This window comes from Chanos chanos, chromosome 12 (assembly GCF_902362185.1).
Source record: "Chanos chanos chromosome 12, fChaCha1.1, whole genome shotgun sequence".
In the NCBI taxonomy this organism is placed as follows: Eukaryota; Metazoa; Chordata; class Actinopteri; order Gonorynchiformes; family Chanidae; genus Chanos; species Chanos chanos.
The window spans coordinates 9,554,171-9,577,921 of NC_044506.1; the positions used below are offsets into that span (position 1 = coordinate 9,554,171).

The 23,751-nt window shown below is 40.3% G+C and overlaps 3 protein-coding genes and 1 non-coding gene across 5 annotated transcripts; 3 read left to right on the forward strand and 1 right to left on the reverse strand.

Annotated features, from left to right (window-relative positions):
- Window positions 1-671: 671 nt before the first annotated feature.
- Window positions 672-3,188, reverse strand: mycbp (MYC binding protein). Its single transcript, XM_030789426.1, has 5 exons — window positions 3,135-3,188; window positions 1,513-1,585; window positions 1,363-1,411; window positions 1,098-1,227; window positions 672-796 (listed from the first exon to the last, which is right to left on the reverse strand). The coding sequence occupies exons 1-5, from the start codon at window positions 3,147-3,149 to the stop codon at window positions 752-754; spliced, it is 312 nt and encodes a 103-aa protein (XP_030645286.1). The 5' UTR covers window positions 3,150-3,188; the 3' UTR covers window positions 672-751.
- LOC115825808 (U1 spliceosomal RNA) lies at window positions 2,276-2,436 on the forward strand. Its single transcript, XR_004025767.1, has one exon. It is a non-coding gene; the product is annotated as a U1 spliceosomal RNA (small nuclear RNA).
- Window positions 3,189-3,748: 560 nt separating the features above from the next.
- On the forward strand, window positions 3,749-7,461 carry rragcb (Ras-related GTP binding Cb). 2 transcript variants are annotated; one of them, XM_030788867.1, is made up of 7 exons: window positions 3,749-4,127; window positions 4,582-4,785; window positions 5,211-5,410; window positions 5,632-5,746; window positions 5,934-6,076; window positions 6,214-6,362; window positions 6,702-7,461. In XM_030788867.1, the coding sequence occupies exons 1-7, from the start codon at window positions 3,948-3,950 to the stop codon at window positions 6,866-6,868; spliced, it is 1,158 nt and encodes a 385-aa protein (XP_030644727.1). In that variant the 5' UTR covers window positions 3,749-3,947; the 3' UTR covers window positions 6,869-7,461. The 2 variants fall into 2 exon arrangements, with proteins under 2 accessions (XP_030644727.1, XP_030644728.1); XM_030788868.1 differs by having other exon boundaries at window positions 4,684-4,785.
- A 9,272-nt stretch (window positions 7,462-16,733) lies between these two features.
- Window positions 16,734-22,356, forward strand: LOC115825141 (four and a half LIM domains protein 3-like). Its single transcript, XM_030788926.1, has 5 exons — window positions 16,734-16,889; window positions 18,518-18,692; window positions 20,449-20,618; window positions 20,985-21,171; window positions 22,208-22,356. Exons 1-5 carry the CDS (start codon window positions 16,734-16,736, stop codon window positions 22,354-22,356), a joined length of 837 nt encoding a protein of 278 aa, XP_030644786.1.
- Window positions 22,357-23,751: the final 1,395 nt, after the last annotated feature.

Here is a 23,751-nt window from a genome sequence, read left to right on the forward strand (position 1 = left end):
AGATCTACATTCTGAAAATGTGTACGATCCTCAAAAAGCACCAATTAAAATTGGGAGATCAGAGTCTACTGAACAATCTAAAGTGAACATTAACCATATTGTCTGTGCCTTGGATAGGAACAGTCTTGGGCATATGAGGAACTGTGGAGTTGTCTTGATTTTATTATGTTTGTTTTTGTTTAATTAAAATCTGCTTTCTTTACAATCATGTATTTCTATGAAAATATAGACACCTGAGTCATCAAATAAAGTAAGTCTTTGAGAGCATTCTGTTTGCTTTGATTACAAGTTAAAAACAAACAAATCGTGGCCTAAAGGTTAGTGAAGGAGGCTTGGGACAGAAAGGTCGCCGGCTCGTTCCCCCTGGACTGGCAGGAATTCCTAGTGTGTGTGTTCACTACTCACAGATGGGTCAAATGCAGATTACTAATTTTCCTTGGGATCAATCAATAAAGTATCAAAAATTAAATTAAAGAAAAAACCCTGTTTTGCCCAGTAGTAAACTTCTTTTTTTTAAAATCCCTGAGGCATCTCACTCTTACGGCGAATAAGGCAAAAATCATTTATTGAACTCGGTGACGTTTGGAAAACTAACTCTAGATACTCATACATTCACTTAAATCGTTTATCAAAGATTTCTTACAACTCAGAGGGATATATTACGTATTACATTTTAGCAGTCTCCCTTTAAAACGCAATATTCAACATTGGACAAACAAAATAGAAAACTAAAACAAACAAAAAAAATCTTTCATTCTGTTGCTCCATCTTCAGGTGCCGGCTCATACTGAAGGAGCTATAAATCAAAATGTATGAGACACGAGTCAGTCTGACGATAAACAGAACGATTTTCATAAATGTTTGCACAAAACTAAATGCAATATAATTCTATAACTGATATTTTATTAAAAGATCCTCTAGTCTTCAAAGAACCTCACATGCAAGGGTTTATATTTTCACGCTATGATAAATTTCTTTATATGACTCTTTTCTTTATATTGGCAGTGTATTGATGTAGGGGAGAGGGGGGGGGGGGGGTTTTCATACATACAAATAGTCTAGCTGATCAACGGCTAGGCTAATCAAAGTCATCTTACGCGGTTTTTGAGCTCTTTGTTTTCCTCCAGAAGCAAGTCGTATTTCTGCTGCAGTTCAGCCAACTCCGTGCGGAGCGCCTCGGTATCAGCACCGTCGGGACCAGCTGCACCAAGGTGGTGCTTTATGAAGCTAATTAGCATTCGTTAAGGTTCACATACCAAAAGTGTTCATTTCTTACCTGACCATAAAACTAAAGGAAAAAAAAGAGCATTTATTTAAAGCATTTATTTAGAAAATAAGCAATCTGCAAAACATTAAGGATACTCCAAAGCATTGTTGGGTTTGTCTGTCTCTTCGTACAAAGCAACCAACACTGCAATTAGAGAGAAAATCGATTATGAAGACATGGAAAAATTATAATCAAAATGATATATATGCCTAAATATTATTGTGACACTTTCAGAAAATGCCTACCATTGGTAAGACTGTTGAGAACACCAGCCTTCTCTAGATATCTTCGAAACTGTTCACGTTTCGACTCTGGCGCCTATAAAAAGTCATGTCAAATTTGTAAAAGAAAAAAAAAAAAGCTTAATAATTGCTTTATTATAAAGACTCCTCTAATGTGAGACTACGCAAAACCTATGAGTATTAGAGTTAAGGGCTCTCAGAATCACAAGAACTGACAACTCAGCAAGAACCATCAAACACAAAGCGTCCTGCACAATCCGGAATCATGACAATGCAAAGAAGCATTTCCATCCCATTCAGTGTGATGAGCATGCCTAGACCACAAGAGAGCTGTTTAAGTTGACAGTGGTCAAATGGCCAGGGGCTGACTCTTGCAATGTTGGACTTGCACTGCAGCTGCTGGATAGTATGGCTGACAGACTGTCACCTGTAGATCTAGAACAAGCACTACTCCTCCTGGAGGCCACACTTTCAAGCAGGACTTTATTCAAACCCTAATCTACAACATCTGATCCTAATATTAAGAGACTCATCTGGGGCTTCATTAACTGATTGGGTGTGTGTGTTTTTGCATTACTGCAAAAGCCTGCATACACGGGATCCAGGAGGACAGTGTACCCTTTCTGACGACTGCAGCTCACTTTGGAATTCTGCAGAAAAGCGCTGGAGTAGACCATGATAGAACTTCCATATGGTTAGCATATTGTATAATTACTTGATATATTTAAGAGTACAGTGGCTTAATATGATCTGATTAACATGAATTACAACCAATTTTTGGGGACTTCATAATCACAAAAGCGATTCACTCAGGGTGAGGCTTAGCCATTGCACTTGGGCTGTGCTGACCCCTGCAAGTTCTCTACATTCGGGAATCTCAACCGCATAATTTCAGGAGGTGGGGGGCTGCGTTTGGGCTCTCCCCTGACTTTTGTATGTGCACTGTGGTGTAGTGGTTAGCACTGGCGCCTTACAGAGGAGGTTCTAGTGTCAAGTCCTAGAAACGTGGAGTTTGCATGCCCTAATCCGAGTGGTCCGGTTTTCCCCCACAGCCAGAGACATGGATGGTAGGGATGTTAGGCGTCAGGTGCACCTACCATTCCCCCTGACCTGAACATCATTAGCTCACATTTCAGTGACTTTTGATACTTTCCATTTGTTATTTGTAAAAGTGTTAATCGCACAGCCGTTATTAACAATGGGTTTCAGAGAGCGGTAAAACAAGATGGTTTACAAGGAAGCACTGTAAATGCACTGTTGAGGCAACGCTAACTTAAAGCTGTCGTTTCTGATGTCCCAAACACCGAAAGTATGTTAGAACTATTGTCCGCGGAAAATCGTTTGTTTCGAGTTCACTATACAACTACTTTGCAAGCAGTGTCCAGATCCATTAACCTTTATAAACAAGCTTCCGCATACTATAACATACACACGTTTGAAGGCTGCTAGCTAACTACCTGAGGGACGAATGCTGTGGTTTAGCAAACTGGCTAATAATTAAGTGAAACTAAAACAGCAGCTCATTGTTCCAGTCAGACAAAAACGCGCATAGTATTTTATTCACCCAAATACACACTTTCCCTCAGGCACATGAGAAATTTGGAGATGAAAGAGCTCGTACTTACTCGATAATGTGCCATTTGTAAATTGTAGCTAAGATAATTCTAAGTGCCGACAGCTGAAAAAGTTTCTTTGTGGGCATGCGCACATGTGAGTGTGTCGGGGTCGACAACATACCGTTGCCATGTGCAACGAAGAAAGGAAAAAAAAGGCAGACGCTGCACAGGCTAATCACAAATAAATATCCTTGTGGTCCCCTAATTATCTACATCTTGATATTATGCGATTGGCGGCATATTGTGACTATTTTCGGGTGGTTACAGAGTAGTTCAATTCACATAAGCGAGACTCTTGCACTTTGGTAACTTTAAGTCACAGACGTGATGTCTCTGGATTTTCCATTTATATCTTATAAAAGGCATGAGTATGATCTTGTGAAAAAAATTGCTGTAAAACATTACAGATTACGTGAAGTTCAGTAAGAGTCAAGGGCGTGAAGGATTTATTTCTCTGACTTTCAGTACATAGTTCAGCTGTTACGCAGATGGCTGTTCCTTTTCAGTAGATGGCGCTACGAGAGAGTGTAGAAACTCACAGGAAACCAGTCACAGCTGGACAGCAGTCACCTGACTTGTAAAGTTAGCTTCCCGTTTATATGCTATTATTGTTTAACAGGCTAACCCACTTGCTAAGTTACATATGAACCCGCTCAGCTGGATTGACGTCGGTATTTTGGTTGACAGATTCCCCACGAATTGTCTTTAGCTTCTTGTCATCCATCATACTGGCGCAGTAACCAGAATTTGATTTTAATACCGACAATAGCTACTGGTTTGTGTTTTAGAAGAACAGTAGCTAGCATAGTTAGCTAAATCAAAATGTCGCTTCAATACGAAGAGCAACTGTCTGGGAGCTACGGTGTTGTTGATCCTTTTCCTAAAGACTTCGGTTATGGTGTGGAGGAACCAGATATTGAAGAGAGTTCACCATCACCTGACAGTAAACCAAGAATATTACTGATGGGCTTACGGCGGAGTGGAAAATCGTCTATCCAGAAGGTGAGCTACAGCATGAGCAATATGTTTTCTAAGGCGGATTACTAGGTAGCACAGTAATTATTTTATCGCTTTCTTAGCGCTTTCGAGAAGGAAAAGTTTGCAGTCACACGGAATTTGTTTACATTGCTTTGAATTTTGAACCATAAATGCTTTGGGTTTATTCAATCAACTTTTCAAACTACGTTATTGCCGATACCACAATGACTAGCGTAGCTTGCCTTCCCAGTAAAATCAATATTTTTACCAGTCAGCTAGGCCTGCTTTCTTAGCCCTGCTGCATATAACAACCGATTTCATCATCAAGGTGAATCGTGATTGTCACACTTTAGGTAGGGTAAGGTGAGGTAAGGCGAATGCCATCCATCCACAGTGGGGTTGTTTGGCTTCCAGAGCTGGTAGTATCGGCACGTGACACGAGCTGTCAAGGTTTGCTAACACTGTTTTGGTTTTTCAGGTGGTGTTCCACAAGATGTCACCCAATGAGACGCTTTTCTTGGAGAGCACCAACAAGATCTATAAGGATGATATATCGGGAAGCTCCTTTGTAAACTTTCAGATTTGGGACTTCCCTGGTCAAGTTGACTTCTTTGATCCCACATTTGATTATGAGATGATCTTCCGGGGCACTGGCGCGTTGATCTTCGTCATTGATGCACAGGTGAGTCGTTGCTAATTACTCGATATTATCGGACTATCTGTCTTGTTCCAGGTTATGATGAGTAGACGTACAATCACACAGTCAGTACCTTTAAATACGAAACTGTTTTTTGAACCTTGAAATTGTGCAGTTTTAATTTGCAAATTGCTGAATACTTTGATTGCATGTGCTCATGAGCATGCATACATGCTCACATTTTCTTATTCATCTCATCTGAAATGGCTATGGAGTATGATGAACCTCTGCACTTTACTTGTACTGAAATACTGTTGCTAATGTAGCTCTTGAGTAACAGAATTGTATGTTTGAGGTAAACATATAAAAGACTAACCATGTTCTTTGTACATAAATCAAAGTCTAATATTAAGAGAAAAGCATACATGTGTGCTGATGTGGGTTTTGTTTCTTCTCTCCTGTATGTGAAGGATGACTACGTGGAGGCATTGGGAAGACTCCATCTCACTGTGTCACGGGCCTACAGGGTCAACCCAGAGATCAACTTTGAGGTCTTCATACATAAGGTTGATGGTTTATCCGACGATCACAAGATAGAGACTCAGAGAGACATCCATCAGAGAGCCAACGATGACCTGGCAGATGCCAGCTTAGAGAAACTCCATCTCAGGTCAGTTTTCATGTGCCTGTTATTTAGCAGGAAGAGAACAGATTGTAACAACCATTGTCACTTTATCTTTGAACTCACTGGGACAAAGTTATGTTGCTAGTTTTCTTTTTTTTTTTTTTTCTTTGGTAGATGCCATAAACCACACACATTTGTTTTGTACCTCGATGAAATTAATTGTGTTGATGTTTTTAGAAATATGTGTTTTGTTTGTTTTGTTTCAGCTTCTATTTGACAAGCATCTATGACCACTCTATTTTTGAGGCCTTCAGTAAAGTCGTCCAGAAACTTATACCTCAGCTACCAACACTGGAGAATCTCTTGAACATTTTCATATCTGTAGGTATCGCTGCCATTGTTGCAGTCAATATTTTTATACACTTTTAACTTGCATTAACAGCATTCAGGCCTCTTTGTGCATTTGTAGATTAATTATTTGTTTTTAGAAAAGTGCTACCTCTTGCTGAAGAGAAGGAAATGGCTTATGGGTGCATTTGTTGACATGTATTTATTTGTCTCCCAACAGAATTCTGGCATTGAGAAGGCCTTTCTTTTTGATGTAGTCAGCAAAATCTACATAGCCACAGATAGCTCCCCGGTGGACATGCAGTCCTACGAACTGTGTTGTGATATGATTGATGTCGTCATAGACGTCTCATGTATTTATGGGTGAGACACTGTACTACCAGTTCATCACTCTATCAGTCGTATGGACAGTATCTTAAAACAGAATTGAAATGATTGTTTTAAATGGAATCATCTGAATGTGTTGCAGTGGATCTCACTGTATGATTTCCATATCACAGCCTTAAAGAAGATGGTAGCGGCAGTGCATACGATAAGGAGTCTTTGGCCATCATTAAGTTGAATAACACCACAGTTCTTTACCTGAAAGAGGTCACCAAGTTCCTGGCTCTTGTTTGCATCCTCAGAGAGGAGAGCTTTGAGAGGAAAGGTAAGGATAATGTTTTACCCACTTTTTTCTCCAAAGGAGATTAGTGTATATGTGCTTTGGGTATTCAGTTTTTATCAAGAGAAACTATTACGGGCTAAGTGCATTGTATCAGTTTAATCAAGATATTGTCAGTGTTTGGCAATGTAACTTTTTGGTGTTACATTTTATCAGGGGTTTACTGATTTAACCCTTACAGAAATCAGACATCCATCATTTGCAAACTCTTCCCAACATTTGTTTGTCCCATAGCTTTCTTCTAAGAAAGTCATGTACAATTTACCATGATTGGTTACTCAACACATCTGAAGTTCTAACCGCTTTCATTTTGTTTCCATGTAGGTTTAATAGACTACAATTTCCACTGTTTTCGCAAAGCCATCCAAGAAGTGTTTGAAGTGGGCTCTTCAATACAGAGGACTGGTACACTACAAGTCAGCTCTCCCAGCCACAGCCTGGGGAGCCTGAAGGCAGCAGCGCTGAATGGGACACCCAGGAGTGTGGTGTAGTATGAAAGAGGGACGTGATCCCTTAACCGTAAAGCCTTTCCGCCCTGAGAGTGCACTAATGCAAGTGGAGACTTTACCCAAGGACTACGTGATATGCAAAGAACCCCCTCAACTTGTGCCTGCCAGACTCAATACAAAGGTACAACAGTACATTTAAAGGAAGAACTAAGCCAGGGGGCACTGCTGCTTTTTTGTTTGTTTGTTTGTTTGTTTGTTTGTTTTTCCCATTACATTGTGTACTTACAAGCCTCAACGGAAGAGTCATGTGATTCAACCAGCGAGTTCACCTACTGTAAACTCCTGTTCCAAAAAGATTGCATAAAAAAAGAAAAAAAAAAAAGCAAAACAAAAACAGGCTGCTGACAGAACTGAACGCTGTGAGTCATTCTGACGTATTTAATGTGCTTTATGAATCTAAACTCCAGGGAGAGAGAAAGAGAACCAGTTGTGTTCTGTTAGATGAGTAAGAGCAGTGTTGTGGTCCTCAGGAATTCTGTCCCTTCTCTCTCTGATTGTATTGAAACTCAAGGAGAAATGAAATGTTCAGGATCACGTGAGATTCACTGACTTGGTCCCTGGAGCCCTTCAGTGAATAATTTCTGTCCTTTTTTTTTTTTTTGGTTTTATGTAATGCAAAGAGATTATTATAAAAAAAAAAAGGGAGCAATGATATGGCTGATAGCACTTACTGAGGCTTATTGAGGCATTTTTTCATGCTGAGAGAATGTATGAATGACTAAAAAGGGTTTATTTGTTTGTTTGTTTGTTTATTGCTGTTTGAGTAACCAGTGTAGGCAGTGCTGTGTAATCTTGACACGAATGTCTGAGAACCAGCTGCAAACTACTGCCAGAAGCCCCACCCCCTTTCTTCCCTTTTTTTTTTTTTTTTTGGAGGATCACCTTTTCTAAAATGTGTCAACAGTTACCCAAGTATGCCAGTAATGATCTTCTCTCGCACCCCACCCCAAGTCTGACTCACAGAGACATTTATGGGACCCATTGAATAGCCTAACACTGTTATATTTGTATTGTTACATTTCACCTTGTTTCAGTGGTGAATTTTGCTGAACATGAACAAAAGCAGTGAAGTCACTTTTGTGCTCAGCGTCCCAAGGTCCAGACTTAGTTTTTATAGCATTTTCTTTTTGTAAATCAAATTCTGAAATCCAGCTTCTGTATTAGGTGTCATGGTGTGAGTGGTTGACCTCTGTGTGTGTGTGTGTGTTTGAGTGAAGGAGAACACCTAAGGCTGATTATTTTTTAAATACCAGTATCAAATGTTAAAATTCATGAATGAGTATTGTGATTAAAATGATTATTACCTTGTGAAATATAATGGAAACAAGAATGCAAATGTTTACTCATCAACTATTTTAACAGAACATGTGGAAGCGTTAAAGTTATTACATTTGAATAAAGTGTCCTGTCTTTCAGTTCTTTGAAGATTTTTGCGCGAAGAGAAATGCATTTTATGATATTAGTCAAAATTATAGCTTAACATCGATGCCAGATAGTGGCATCTTAAACTGATGATGCTCAGTTCACTGAAACCAAGCAGGACCTAAACGCGGTGTTCTGTTGAAGCGTATTGTGAAGGAACGACATTACCACTAGGAGGCGCAAACACACCCCAATTTAAAAGTTCGGAATTAGAGTTAAATTGTTTGGGATAATTTGCCAAAAAAAACAGAAAACATTTTCGCCAGATGATTGATTGTGAGACAATAGGCTACAATCTAAACTAAACAACGTAGAGCTATCTTCAAAGCAAACTTCCTCTTTCATCTATAAACATAAAAGAAATATGTGATTAGGGAGAGGGATGTTAAAATCTATTAATATTTTAAAAACTGTGAGCATATTGTGTATAATACTGTGAAATGCTATGGAGCATAAGATATCCATAGCATTTCACAGTATTATACAGCTAATTATTCGTACATATGTGGGAATCGCTACTTTCCGTATTGGATGAGCGTAAGGACTCGGGCGTGATAAAAGGGTAGGAGGGTGGATATAGGCGGGCCCATGTGAATCACCGTCTCGCCTTTAACGCTGTGCAGCTCTTAAAAGTGTGGGAGTAAAGGAGTTCTGTCATTCAGACTCGATCCTGTCAGTAGGCTTGGGTCAATCTTTTCACTGCCGTTGGGCTGAGAGGTCTGTGGACGCGCAGACAAAGAGGAGAACGAGACTAAGCGCACGGTACGCGAGCGCAACACTTGAGCGTCTAATGACAAGGTAAGCGTCTATCATGCAGCTGATTAAATAATCACGTTTATGAAAATGCAGCGCTTATTTTTGAGGCGACTATTGTCTCTTTATGAATGTGTTGATTAAATTACTCGTGCACGTTTTGAAGTCTAAGACTTCATCCTAACATCCCAACAATTCCACATCACCGTCTGATTTGAACGATTCAAGTCATGTCTCAGCACATAACAAAACACATTTGGTATAAGGAAGGACCACTTTCTTACGTTCCTTTTATAATATGAAACGATTATAATACGAAATGTTGCTGTTGAATCAGTCTTTTGCGAAAAATGACAAAAGCATGACCGCCACTGGTTTAAGTTTTGTGTATCGTGTGTGTGTGTGTGAATGTGTGTGTGTGTGTATACATATGTATGTATGTATGTGTGTATGTATGTATGTATATACATACATACATACAAACATATGCACGTGTGTGTGTGTGTATACATATGTATGTATGTATATGTGCATGTATGTATGTGTATACATACATACATATGCACGTGTGTGTGTGTGTGTGCATGTCTGTGTGAGTGCGTGTATGTATATGAATATATAGGCTTTGCCTGTGTATTCCACCCCCAAGCACAGGCTTTGTCTGTGTATTCCAACCCCAAGGCTTGTCATAAAAACCAGCAAGCAGGAAAAATGAGTTATTTTTGTCCAAGCCAGGCAGACTTTTCTCCGGTAACAGACTATGGAATTTGTGTGGCTTCCTTTCGATCTCTCCCTTTTTTCCTTTCCGCTTTCTGTCTGAACTGTTCTGCTCTCTCTGACCCTATGGATTTCAATTGTTCTGAGGAAAAGGTTTTCCACAGCTAAGCCTCTGTGGATGCAGACACTTCTTCATGGAAAGATTCCCTCCCACACACTGGTCCTAGACGGCTCTTAAGTATCATCACTCTGACCTCTGACCTCTTATCTCTTACGATCTATTTGTGTGAATCTGGTAAACAGATATGTTTGGGAATATTCCACTGTCATCAAGTCTGTCATGATATGATGATGGAGGAATGGGGAAATGACAGAGTTTTTCCTCAGCTTTATTCCTGCAAATTCTCAAATGTTTGTCAATTGAGAAATTTTTCATTCATACTGGGTAGAGTCACAAGATATCTCCGGTTTTAGAGAATGCGTCCTCTTACTATGCACTTGTGTGATGCAAATCTTGGCAAAATCAGTCTTGAAACGTTGAAAGGAATTAACATGCAATCAATCCTCTGGTGTTCAAATCAGAATTTGTTTGCAATAAAACTCGCCACATCTACATAAGAGTTCCAATGGTTCCAATTAATCTCCGCACATTCAGTATGTGCACATGGATTGCACAATTCTGTGGGAAAATCTTGTTATGCAATCTAATCTACCAGCAGTCAAAGAGGACACAGGGTTGCCTTGACTTGGACGAGAGGTTTATGGACAAAGCTGGAGGGTTAACATTAATGTCACGATTGATCGATGAAGACTACCGGGCAACAGTCTCTTTTAAATGTCATCTGCTCAGTCAGTAAACATTAATTACCCACTAACTTTGAGTGTAATACCTCTCCACGTCTCCCTGGCACACTGAAGCATAAATTTTCTATTTTTAAGATGTAGTAGGAGGGTAGCGCAGGATCATGGGATTGTTTATAAAGCTCATCAGAGTTTGCATGTTGTGGGGCGACAATGTGGCTCATAAAGCACAGATTAGAAATAACTTTGGTTTTCTTGTTCCTTCATCCATCAAATATTTGGTTTTCACACATAGTCCGGCATCTATATTGGATGATGTCATGTTTTTGAACCAAAGAGCAGTTTCCAGACGTTAACCACATTTGGCACAAAGGGAAATATTTTCCACTCATGTCCTACAAACACTTTGTTAAAGAGACTGAGCAGCGCCATGCAAATGAGGGGCATGGGGTAATAACCACATAACTTTTTTTTTGGATGGTCCAACAATTGGAGTATTCAGAAGAATCTTTCTCCATGAGTAATCAGCAGCAATGCAAGTCTAGAAGAGAACAAAGTCTTTATTTTTGAAAGTGGAATGTGCCTTTTTTTAGAACAGGAGGGGAGGAGAGTATGGAGAAAATGCATTTGTTTGCTCTTTTTTGAGCCCATGTGTCTGACCACAGTTGCATTCCTCCGACGTTCTATGCCATGAAGAGGGCCGGGCCCGCAGACAATACTGGACCAGAGCCAGCATAAGCACCACTGCTCCGCACATGTAGTCATCTTTTTTTTCTCTCTTTCTTTCTCTCTGTTTTTCTCTGTCTCACTCCCCCCCCTCCCACACACACACACACACACACACATATAAAGTCACTCTATTACCGTTACCAGGATCACTCACACTGTCAGCATCCGTCCGTTTTGGAGACTCGGTTGGGAGTAGCAGAGGTCACATGACTCTTTCTGTATCACATTTTCTCGCTTACATGATCCAGATGTGTTTGCTGGGTGAAGTTGTAATGATGTATTATCGCTGATACCATACTTCACCTCTTCCACTGACATTAACTGCTATCTCGTGAGTCACATCCTAATTACATCCGATCAACACTTTTCATACACTGCATGAACTGAATTTGCTCAGTTTATTTAAAGAGCACAGGATTATATGCAGTGATCTGAAAGGTCTGTGTTTTGGCTGATAAGGAAATTTGGCAGGTGTTTATTAGTGATACCAGTGATGACAACACCTACTAATCACAGTTATCATACTGTACAAACATACGTGTAGAGTGAGTATCTCCTTCCCCCGACGCGCTATTGCTAGGTCAGTAAAACCTCTGTCATAACAGTACAATATGATGAATTTTACAGATCTGTGAGTTTATAGCGGTTCTCTGTTTGGTAAACATCGGAGCGTAGGGAATGATGGTTACGAGGAGTTTTACAGGAAGACGTATTGTTCTGCTGTGGGGGGAAATGCACAGCCAGAGAGAGAGCCGAACAAAGCAGCACTGTGCACGCACCCCTCTTTCATTAATCAAGCTCATATCACATTCCAAACACAGCTGAAAGTTAAACGACTCTGAGCATGTGTTTGAACGTCAGTCAGAAATATTTTAATGACCGCGTGTAGTAATGCGGCGATTACTTACAATTAATGACGTTTTTTTTTTTGTCACGGCTCTTCAGGAATTTTGATTGTAGTCTGGAAAGCAACCGCAATTGCTACACTGGCACAGATGAGAAAGCTGAGATCTGATGATTGCTTTGACGCACGTGTAGTTGAAAGGTTAACAGAAGGTATTTCCCTTAAGATACAGCCAGTATGAATCTTTTTTTTTTCCAGAAAATGATTGATATCATATTGGTTTTCACATTTATTGTTAAGACAATCATCTCGCAATTAACTTGTCCATGCAATAAAGTTAGAAAAGAGAACAAGCAATTTAACCTGATAGACCAGCTGAATAATAAAGTTCACAGAACTCAAATTTATGTCGGCCTGGCTGACATAAGATTTGGAACTTTTAGTCATGGTTCAAATTCAGGTCATGGTTTTTGTAAATCACTTCTCCACAACAGAAATTACACCATGATGACATTTTATGAATTACGTAATGTTAATTTTTTTTTTTTTTTCCAAATCCAGAGAATAAGCTTTGTATTCAGTGCTAATTTGTGTTAAATGTGCCTTGACTGCCGTGTTGATTCAACATGTTGCTCTGAATGAGAAGCTAAGTTAAGTTACTTGAATAACTACAAAAATCTATTTTCGGCCTGCTTCTGGTACCTGTAAAAACCATACCCACATTCATACACGTTTTGCTAAACATTTACCTCGAGCTCAGGGATTGAGTTTAACACATCATTGAACATACGCTCTGTTTCTCCTGAGGCCTACTGTTCCAGAGTTATATGAGGTGGAACCAGAGAAATACCACCCTTCCTGTAGTTTGATTTGATTCAAAATACTGGAGCAAATGAGGGACTGGATTATTCACCAGAGCACTTAATGTTCTGTGCCGTATGATGAATACAAAGATAGGGTTTGCTCACTCTGTTTTGGTGATAAGCTACGGTGATAAAGATAAGTTCAATACATTACACATAATTACGCAAGGGTGTTCTTTTTTGTGGGTTCCATGTAGAGACAAGCTAAATTATGCAAAAATACCTCTGGTAGTTAAACCTCTGGTATTTTTTATTAGCTGTTACACAATAGCCTGGTTGACTGTACTGACATGTTGTATAAGAATAACATAATGTTCCTGTAGAGTCCTCTGAGTTTTCTTTTCAAGGCGAGAACGGTCTTTTGGAGAACAGTAAGCCTACAACTTCGTCGGCCATAAATGAAAAAAAAAAAAAAAAAAAACACTCTGGGGGGTGTGAGTAAGACCATCACCGAGACAGACAGACAAACAAACGGAAGAGAATGTCAGAGTCAACGCTTCTCTTGTGCTTTGACGGATAAGCCTCCGCGGCGTCTTCTTTTCTGTAAATTAAAGGTGGGCGTTATTCGTTCGTTTTGCCAAAGCAGAGGTGCCAGGGCACCACGCAGACTCCGCAGTCTACAATGCTGCCAACCAGTTTGACATTTAAGAAAAAGTCAAGTGTTTGGAAAGAAAACAATTCGGAGAAAGCCTGAAGGGACAGAGGAGGCCTGGTCATCATCTACATGCCTGGCTCACACTACAAAAACCTGTCTGTGCCAAGAGCTTTTACTAAATAAATCTTTCGTTAGAAGAGACGGCGCGTTCGGTCTGGAATGCCCATGTGCCAGCGCTGATCACTGGTGTGAGTGGCCGAGCAGTAGACGAGCTGAATAGTAGACGAACAACGTTATTGCGCAAGCAGATAAAACGATTTCCGAGAGAGTTTTTTGTCCGCCGTGGTCTTTCATTTTGATTAGTGTGGGAGTTAAACGTCTGAATCTGATGGAAAAAATGAGAGCCAGAGAGAGAGAGAGAGCGAGAGAGCGAGAGGGCGAGCAAGCACACAAGATGTGTAATTTAAGAGACTTTAAGCTTTATTTACTCATGCTCTGTTAAACATGGCTAATCATAATAATGGCAAACCACTTGGGGAATGGCTCAAGACCTGGTTTATTCCAGTGTCACTCTGGTAATCAATCATTTTTCCAGAGGTCCAAATAGGAAGGATGAGTTTGAGGTGGTTTCTTACGTCATCTTAGAGTTCTTGCTGTAGAGGAGTTCAAGACAATACTTGTGGATATTAGACACATAGAAAACGGGGGAAAAAAACTGCTACACTCAGAATGTGCCAGTTGGACAGGGAATTCAAAAACAAACAAATGTTCACTCACCACATTTTAATACAGTCATTTAACGGACACCGTAGTAGCATTTGCGAAGCTATTTTCCTCAGTTGTACTCACAAATCCGTCAAGACACCCAGTGAGCCTTCGACAGCTGGAGCATAAAGAATCGATTTGCAGATGTTTAGCTTTAGAGGAGAACTATTGGAGGAAGGAAGGCTATTGTTGTGACCATGTTGTCATTTTTAACTCTTGGTGGGTCAAAGAAAGACCACCAGCTGGTCAAAACATGGACGGGGGAAAACCAGACTGACTGCTTCAATCAGTGATATTATGACTGAACAATATATGGACACCGGAGAGTGATTAGTGGCCTGTTAAGGTTTCTGCGTCTGTGCTGTTTACACTTTTGAGAGTCATTGAACAGAACGTCCGTGTTACCATAATTGGTTGGGATACTCCCATGCGTGTCTGAAAAGACGCCTCTGTATTTAAAACAGAGGTCTCCCAGCCATCAAAGTAACAAATGCTCAGGCATATCAACCAACTTTCAGGATGAGTCCATCTGTAAAATGACAGGATAGAGCAATCTACAGCAACCCCCCCTCTCAGTCGCCCGCCTGCCCGCCCATCTTCTCACCCAGTGCCGACAATATTCCATCCTCAAACAGTCAACCGTGTAAACAATGACAGATCTTCATAAGCACCCCTGCCCTGTCTCCAGCCCCATGGTTTTCCAAGAAACAGAACAAGGTTCATTACTATTTCCAGTCTGTGGGCCCAGTCACCCTCTAAATGGAGTGTAGGTTGCAGTGTATGTTGCAGTGGGAGCTGGAGTGACATTACCTCAGGGGACTTTTTCCTCTCATCAGAACCACATGTTTTCCAGCTGCAGAGGACTGCTCTTCTTTGGCTTCTCGTTGGACAGTCACATGAATTTTTTTTTTAAGGGATATTGTGTCCTAAACAGGAAAAAAAATGTGAGAAGGATAGCATTCCAAGACCAATGGGTGGAGTCTTTGAAAATGGTCTTCTCTTCATTGTTTTTTTTTTTCTTCGTCTTCTTTCTCACAGCAAGAATGTATGAAACTTTGTTTGTGAAGACCTCCTGCAGGCACACGATGATTAAACCCGTATAAACATCCACGTGCATTTGAACACAAACCCTCACGCATACACACACACACACACACACTTATTATTATTCAATTATTGTTCACTTCCTCATTCTCGTCCCTCAGAGACCTCAGAGAGCTTTGGGTGAACCCACTTCTGCTTTCCTAAAGGAAAATATTCAACCCTGTTTCTCTCTTTCTTTCCCATCTCTCTGCTCTTAGCCCTGTTCCCTGCACGGAGCAGGAGTCCCACACAAGGGCTCTTTCTTTTGCTGTTTCTGTGCAAGAAAAACGACTTTGTTTCAGTTCACTTCAAGTGACTTCATTTACATGTCTCAGTTTTTGTTTATGACCAATACTTAAATATAACAGATTAAAACTAAGCTTTATGTTGGCTTTTGAACATTGTTTTTTTTTTTTTTTGTCTGTTTCCATTAATTTATCTTCTGTTTTCTGTATTCTGTGCAGTGAATCAACACATTAAATGTTAAACTAAAATAAACAAAAACGACACCAGTTTAGTTTTTGAGGAATCTCATGTATAATTGTTTGTTTGTTTTTTTTTTATGTGATCACCTTTTTGGAAAATACCATAAGAAATTCACTTTAATCAGATGAATACACTGAAGTCAAGGTTATTTGGTTCAAGAATAACCTGGGTGGATGGGAAAGTGCCTATGAATGACAGAAAAGGATTAAGATTCTCTCAGAGAAAAACAGAATAACCACAAGGGTTTGGTCTGGAGTCTCCCTGGATTCTCACGCTCCGAGACACAACCACATGGATGATTTGTACAGATGCTTCAGTTAGTGATAGCAGAGTAAACTCAAAATCGCTTAAATCATTCTCTCCTTCATCAGTGCTGTCTTTCATCAGTTCTGTCTTTCATCAGAGAGCAGTTAATGCTATTAGTGCTTCTTCTCCTCCTCCTCCTCCTCTCTCTCTCTGTCTCTCTCTCTCTGCCTCTCTTTCTCCCTCACACACACACACACACATACACACACATATAACCACACACAATCTCAAACTTCATGCCTACAGGTGTTACAGGTAACACCTTTGTTCAGCAAAGCATGTTTGGCTAGTGCTTGCAGTGCTGGCATAGTCTGTTAGTTTTTTGTGCTAGTCTAGTCTAGTCTCCAAGTGTCATTCATTGTGAAACTTTAGAATGTTTTTTTTAGGTGAGTTTCTTCCATCCTGTGATGTGTTAAGTGTCATTCATTTTGACAAACTGTTAATGTTATAGGTTTGGATCATAGGACTTGAAGAAGGACAAATATGAGTGAGGCCTTTGATTGTGAGAACTGTAAGGAGTCTCTGTACGGGCGGAAGTACATTCAGGTGGATGACAGTCCACACTGTATCCCCTGTTATGACCGCCTGTATGCCAATACCTGCCAGAAGTGCAAGGAACTCATTGGACACAACTGCAAGGTGAGCAAAAACTATCTCATTCTCTCTCCCCCTCTCTCTCTCTCTCTCTCCCTGTGTAACTATGCTCAGTGTAGGTTTTACATGAATCTGCAGACAGTAATTAGAGTGATTATCCACAAGAATGTGAGTTTGTGCATTTATGTTTTATGCTCTAAACTCAACAGTCTACTACACAGTACATAAATCATACACACTACAGACAGAAATTTCAACAACTCTGTGTGTGTGTGCGTGCGTGTGTGTGTGTGTGAGTGTGTGATCATATATCATTTGCGGTGGCTCCTCGATTACTGATGGTATTTTAGAAAACATTATTTTGGAATTCCAAGACCCACTAAGTTTTCTTTAAGCCAGGCAGGACAGAAAGGGGGACAACATTTAGTGGAAAATCAAAACAGACCACAGTGAGGAAACACCCCAGGACGCCAGAGCGCAGAGCTCCCTCTCTCTGAGTTATGATCAACCAGGTTGGGGTCAACACTAAATAAAATCACTGTTTGCTCGGAGTGACAACCCCCCACCCCCCGCCCGGACCTGGCTGTTCCTTTTCTCACATATCCAGTGTCTACCACTGTACTTCACAGTATCACTCCCTCTGTAATGTGCTTTAGAATAATAATAATCAAACATGAGTCAGAGAGGACTCCTGTCTTTGTGGTTATGGTGCTGAGAATAGGATAAAGGTACTCCCCCCCCCCCCCCCCCCCGTCATTAAGGCAAGAGTATGTATATAGCCGATAAAGGAAAGGTGAAAACGCATTATTATTGAACTGGGAATGAACCACAGAAGAACACACAGTTGCCCACTGAATGCTCTTTTGTGTGATGTGACACTGTGGGGCTCATGGGTAGAAGATGTGATGTCGACCGTGGAGGTCGGGACGTGCTGACGCGCCACACATTTGTTATTGTAAATTGCCAGGAGTTTTAGACAAACTAAGAAAAGGTTAGACAGGAATGTGATATTTACATAACTCACACTCTTGCAAAATAACTGGGATCGTCTGTGGACTCAAAATGTTTAAAAAAAAAAGGGAAAAAAAGCGACTGTTTCCTTACCTTTTTCACGACCCTGTATGAACTGAATGGGAGGGTGAATTTTTATCTTAATTCAACAGATGTTTTTCTTTATTTCAAATTCATACATCAAAGCAGCTCTAGTGGAACAAGGTGGGTATTGGCATTCATTGTAACTCGGCAAATCATTGCCTTTCAAAGACACTGTGTAAAGAGCAAGTCCCTTCACCTGGTTTGAAAGGCTCCCCGTCCTTTTTTTTTTTTTTTTAAATATTAACTGAATGTCTGCAGTGAATATAGGCACACCTGTACAACCACAGCATATTTACTGGGTCTTAATACCCTTGGCGGACACCCTAGGACCCCCACAGTTGGATGTTATCAACTGCATGGTTCATATTATTGCAGCTAATTATATTGCAACAAATTATATACAGTTAATGACCATTTCCCATTCTGTCTGATACCCCTGTTATTTTTGCCTTTAGCAACTGATCTAAGGCCCCCCCAGCATCAGGCGTTACCATCATAAGCTACGTGTGACTTCCGAATAAGCTAAATTCCTTTTTGTTTGTGTTTGTGTGTACGTGTGTGTGTGTGCGTGCGCGCAGGAGCTGTACTATGAAGACAGACACTACCATGAACACTGCTTCCTCTGTATGCGCTGCGAACGCTCATTAGCTGAGGAACCTTTCACCTGCCAAGGAGAAGCCCTACTGTGCAATGACTGTTACTGCAATGAGTTCTCCTCACAGTGCGTGGCCTGCAAAAAGACCGTCATGCCAGGTACCTGTACAAAGATTGGCCGTTTCCAGAAATTTTCCAGCTTCATCACAAAGGCTGCCGTATTAACAAAATGAAAGTCAGGAGCAGAGCTTCAGTAATCAGCGGTTTGCCAGTGTGGGTAACCTCGACGCGCGACTGAAAGTAATGACAGAGGTCCATGATCTCTGTAATCACAAACCTCTATGATGTGCGTGATGAACTACATTTGAGATGAATAACATTTGTTAGGGTGGTTCACAGAGGCTCCCACAAGCTGGGTTTTAACCGTCCTACTCTTAGTAACCTCTGTCATCAAATTCAAAAGAAAATTTCAGAACAGTAGTTTGCCCCGATTAAATTCTTTCCAAAAAAAAAAAATCAATTTATAGCGCGTTTCACGTTACAATGCAATTGTATAATCTCCGCATGTGTGGAGATTGACCGAGCTTTGCGTTGACAGTCTCCAGCATAACAATGCAGAAATGAAACTAATGAGTTTTAAAAGGCCCGGGTGTGACACCATAACTGTGATAACCTGACTGAGTGAGGGTTTGCTTGACTGGAAATGCCTGCCGGGTAAAATTCCTACGTCTCGGTCTCATAGCGACGTTACATCGCAGCGACTCATGGGTTTTAAGTAACATACACATTACACCGACTGCTCGAGAACAGTAGTGTCACTTTCCTTGGAAATGTATCATGAAATACGTGATGGTTTCGGTAGCACTATGCTTACTCTGTACAGCACGGTGTCTCAGACCAGCTTATCTCGCCCAGCTTCTCCCCTCAACAGAGAGCAATAGTTTTGCCACGTCAGCTCGTGACATTAGGCAGGTGATGCGTGCTGTTTTGTTGCCCGTGCCGTTGTATGTCTTTATCTGACATTTGATCTAAACGCACAGCTGAATGAATTACGTCAAAATACTACATTATCTAGACATAAATGTATATCTCGTTATATGCTGATGTACCTAATTTAATTCATTCGTCTAAGGTCGTGTGGACTGTATTCATATAGCTTTGTTAAGAAAAAAAAAAACACATTCCAAAAGACGTGATGACAGCAGACACATATTTTTGTTGGCAGATACATTAAGCAACATTAATCTGTGCGAACATCATCGAAAGCTTCTAGTTCTATGACTAACATAGCAAAGCCTCGCCCGTCAGTGCTTTATAGGCCTATGTCGTAGCGCTCGCTGATACGCTTGATGTACTGCGACTTTTAGGCTGGAAAGATCACATGGGTTGCACCAACAGGTTTAAGCATTTAAAAAAGTACATTGTTCATATGCATGACAGAAGGCGTGATGTTTGACAGTATCTAGTGATTGCACAACCAAGATCAGCCTGACATTCTTTCTGCTTTGTTAATACAGTTAGTAAATGTTTGGCACGCAAACTAGTTCTACATTCAGACCATTCACAAAGATTGTTTACTATTCATAAAGCCAAATTCATGTCAGGATAATAAAAAAACACGCTCTTTTAATATTTTTCTTTATCCCCTAGCTTAGCTTTGAGCTCATCTAAATTGGCAAGGGTATGTGAAAAGAAGAGACACAACATTCAAGTGTCTGAAATAAATCCAACACATGCTTGGTTCTGGGACATTCTGTATTCATTCTCTCTTTGTTCACAATACCCATTCATTGTATCATTACAGCTCAGCATAAAATGTCACCAGTTTCACCTGAAACAAGTTACTTCTTGTCAATATGAAATCTCCCTCTCTCTCTCTCTCTCTCTCTCTCTCCTGATCCCTCTCCCCTCCCAGGTTCACGGAAGCTGGAGTATGGGGGCTCCTCGTGGCACGAGGAATGTTTTGTGTGTGGTGCCTGTGAGAAGCCGATTGGCTCTCAGGCTTTTATCCCTGATAAGAATGACTATTACTGTGTGCCGTGCTATGAGAGCAGGTTTGCCCCGCGCTGTAGTCATTGTAAAAAGGTGAGCCAACATGTCTTGAACACAGAGACACATAGATATAGTCCTCTAACCCCAAATACCATTAGTGGCTTATAGAAAACTGTTAAAATAGCCTTAGAAGAGCTTCATCCTAACTCCGGTATAGGTTAAGAGTTAGGCTGAAATTTATATGAGTACAACTTGTAAATGCTTAAAGCATTCATGCTTTGTCATTGAGTATATGTATATGTTTTATAGATGCTTTGCATGGCCTCAAAATTGCCCCATTCAGGATTCAAAATAGCCAAGTGCTGTTTTCTTGCAGTACTGTTTCCACATAACATGACCTGTCTAATTCTGTATGTGTGTGTGTGTGTGTGTCTGTGTGTGTGTGTGTGTGGTATGCAGATTCTGGTCAAGGGCGGCGTGACATACAGAGATGAGCCTTGGCATAAGGAGTGTTTTGTGTGCACGGGGTGTAAAACCCAACTGGCAGGCCAGGCCTTCACCTCACAGGGAGAAGATCCTTACTGTGTCAAATGCTTCAGCAACATTTATGCACAGAAGTGCTCAGCCTGCAACAAGCCCATTACAGGTCTGTGTGTGCACGTGTGTGTGTGTGTGTGTGTGTGCACGTGTGTGTATGCATATTTGTGTGTCTGTCTCTTTGTCTTTGTTTGTTTATGCCTTTGTATATGTGTGTGTGTGTGTGTGTGTGTGTGTGCACGTGTGTGTATGCATGTTTGTGTGTCTGTCTCTTTGTCTTTGTTTGTTTATGCCTTTGTATATGTGTGTGTGTGTGTGTGTGTGCGCGTGTGTGTGTATGTCTTTGTATTGATCTTTGTATTTATTTGTTTGCGTTTGTATGCATGTGTCTTTGTCTTTATACGTGTGTGTGTGTGTGCGTGTGTGTGTGTGTGTGTGTGTGTGTGTGTGTGTAATTCGTAATCTGGACACTGAACAAAATAATTGACGTTGTAAGTTTGTGCACCTCTTTGTGTATGATTCCTTGTGAGAGTTCTGAGAGACCAATTGTTTGACTGGGTGAGAACGATCCAACAGAGCTATAACTGTTAGCGCCAGATGTCCTCAGACAGCAAAGCTCCTGTTCAGTGGAAATTCAAAAGGATGTGGAAACAAACCGTAACAATGTCTCAATGCAGCACACTTCCTTAATCTTAATGATGACAGACAGGTGCAAAAAACACATGGCAAAGGTGTTGGTTGTGTGATAATGCTGGCCTAAATCAAAAGTTATTGTCTGTTAAGAAACAATGTCATGTAACAAAAGTTGTCCTAACATTTTCAGGTTTACAGTGTAGATTAGGCTATCTTCGTGATATTCAGAGACCATACACAGAGAGACAGCGATCTACTGAAGGTTTTCAATTGCATTTGTCTGTGTTTACATTGCAAGGATTGTCATAACAGCCCTCGTTCATGCAATGTCAATATAAACTGGATATCTGATAGCCTTTGTCCTGAATAATATCAGAATACATCTTGCATGTTTCCATTATCTTTTCTACAATACAAATAATGAAGAGCTGAACTTATCTTCAGATTCTATTGGGTAGCACCATGTCCCTTATTGGTGCACTGTGTGTACTTACATTGTTTTTCTCCCTCAGGGTTTGGTGAGGGGAAGTACATCTCCTTTGAGAATCGGCAGTGGCACCAACCCTGCTTCAAATGTGCTCAGTGCTCGGTCTCTCTCGTCGGGGCTGGCTTCTTCCCGGAAGGGGACAAGATAGTGTGCAAAGACTGCTTCAGCAACTAACGCACAGCCTCGCTAACCCAAAGTACTTTTCCACATCTATACGACTGCATTTAAAGAACAGGCTTCAGTGTCACGCAGGCATAATTTAACAAGTAACCATAACTTTAGAGAAAAGAATTCAAAAGTAGTGAGATAAGAGAGATGACACAGATTAGTGTAACTTCTCAACTGACATGTTTTTCATTTGAGCTGATTGTTCCACGTCAGTCATCGTTTCCTAAAGTGTTACTTAGAATGGTACAGTAAAGTGTGCCCACTTCATTAAAAACTCATGAACCATCATTTAAATAGAGCATGGCACAGACTGGTAACTCTCATTGGAGTTGGCTTTATTCTGAGAGCTTTAACGAGGATTTGATGTTTCAAGACGGAGCTTTATCTATAAATGAATATGATATCTGTTACATTGCAGACACTATTATAGAATATACCAAAGCCTCTTTTATAAAGTCAATGGTCATATATACTGTGGTTTGATTTATTGATGTGCAAGTGTAAGAATGTGTCAGTAATGCGGCTTTATGTTTTTAAAAACGCATTTTTATTTTTTGAATATTGCTTAAAATGAATGAGTGTTCCTGTCTCAGATAAACTTAAGATATGTTGCATTCTGAACCATCCATCAGATATAATGAAACCGATACTCAAACAACTGTTCCCATAAACAGACTGGTCATGAGGAATCTTTGCTTATTTTCTTCGGTCAGAAACAAAGGATATAAGTGGTAGATCATATGTATTTTTCACATGTACATATAATGTAAATGCACGTATCATAACATTAAAAAACGTTTTTGGAGATTTGTCATTTGAAAAATGATCATTAAACCATCTTCTTGATACTCTATAATGCCTGTGCTGAAACTGAACTTTCTTGGATATACTCAAAATCACCTCATTCAAACACAGTTTAACCTTCTGGACTGTCTTAACAGAGAGTGAAGTTTCCATCATATATTTCTCTATGACTTAAGTAAGAGACAGACTAATCTACAGATTCTGACAGTAATCCCTAATGGTTCTATGTATTCACAGTACATAAGTCAACACAGAGCTGTCTTAAAGATATTGTCAAATGTGTTTATTTTTCCAGACATTTTACAAACTAAATGTATATTTAAAATGGTGTGGATAAGTAATTACAGGGAAATTCAGAGGGAAGCACACGAGTTTTTTCGCAGATAGCACACACATTAGTCATTTAGGGATCACCGCTGTATCCTGTTGAGCAATGTCACGACATACATGTTAGTATTCCACGCAATCCTCATCAAATGCAGATCCCTGCCAGAATATTTGACCAAATAAGGATAAAAAAGCCAACAGTAACGGGGATGAGGAATGGAATGCGCTTCACATACAGACACCTTGGGTATTGGTTAGTGTCAAAGTGAT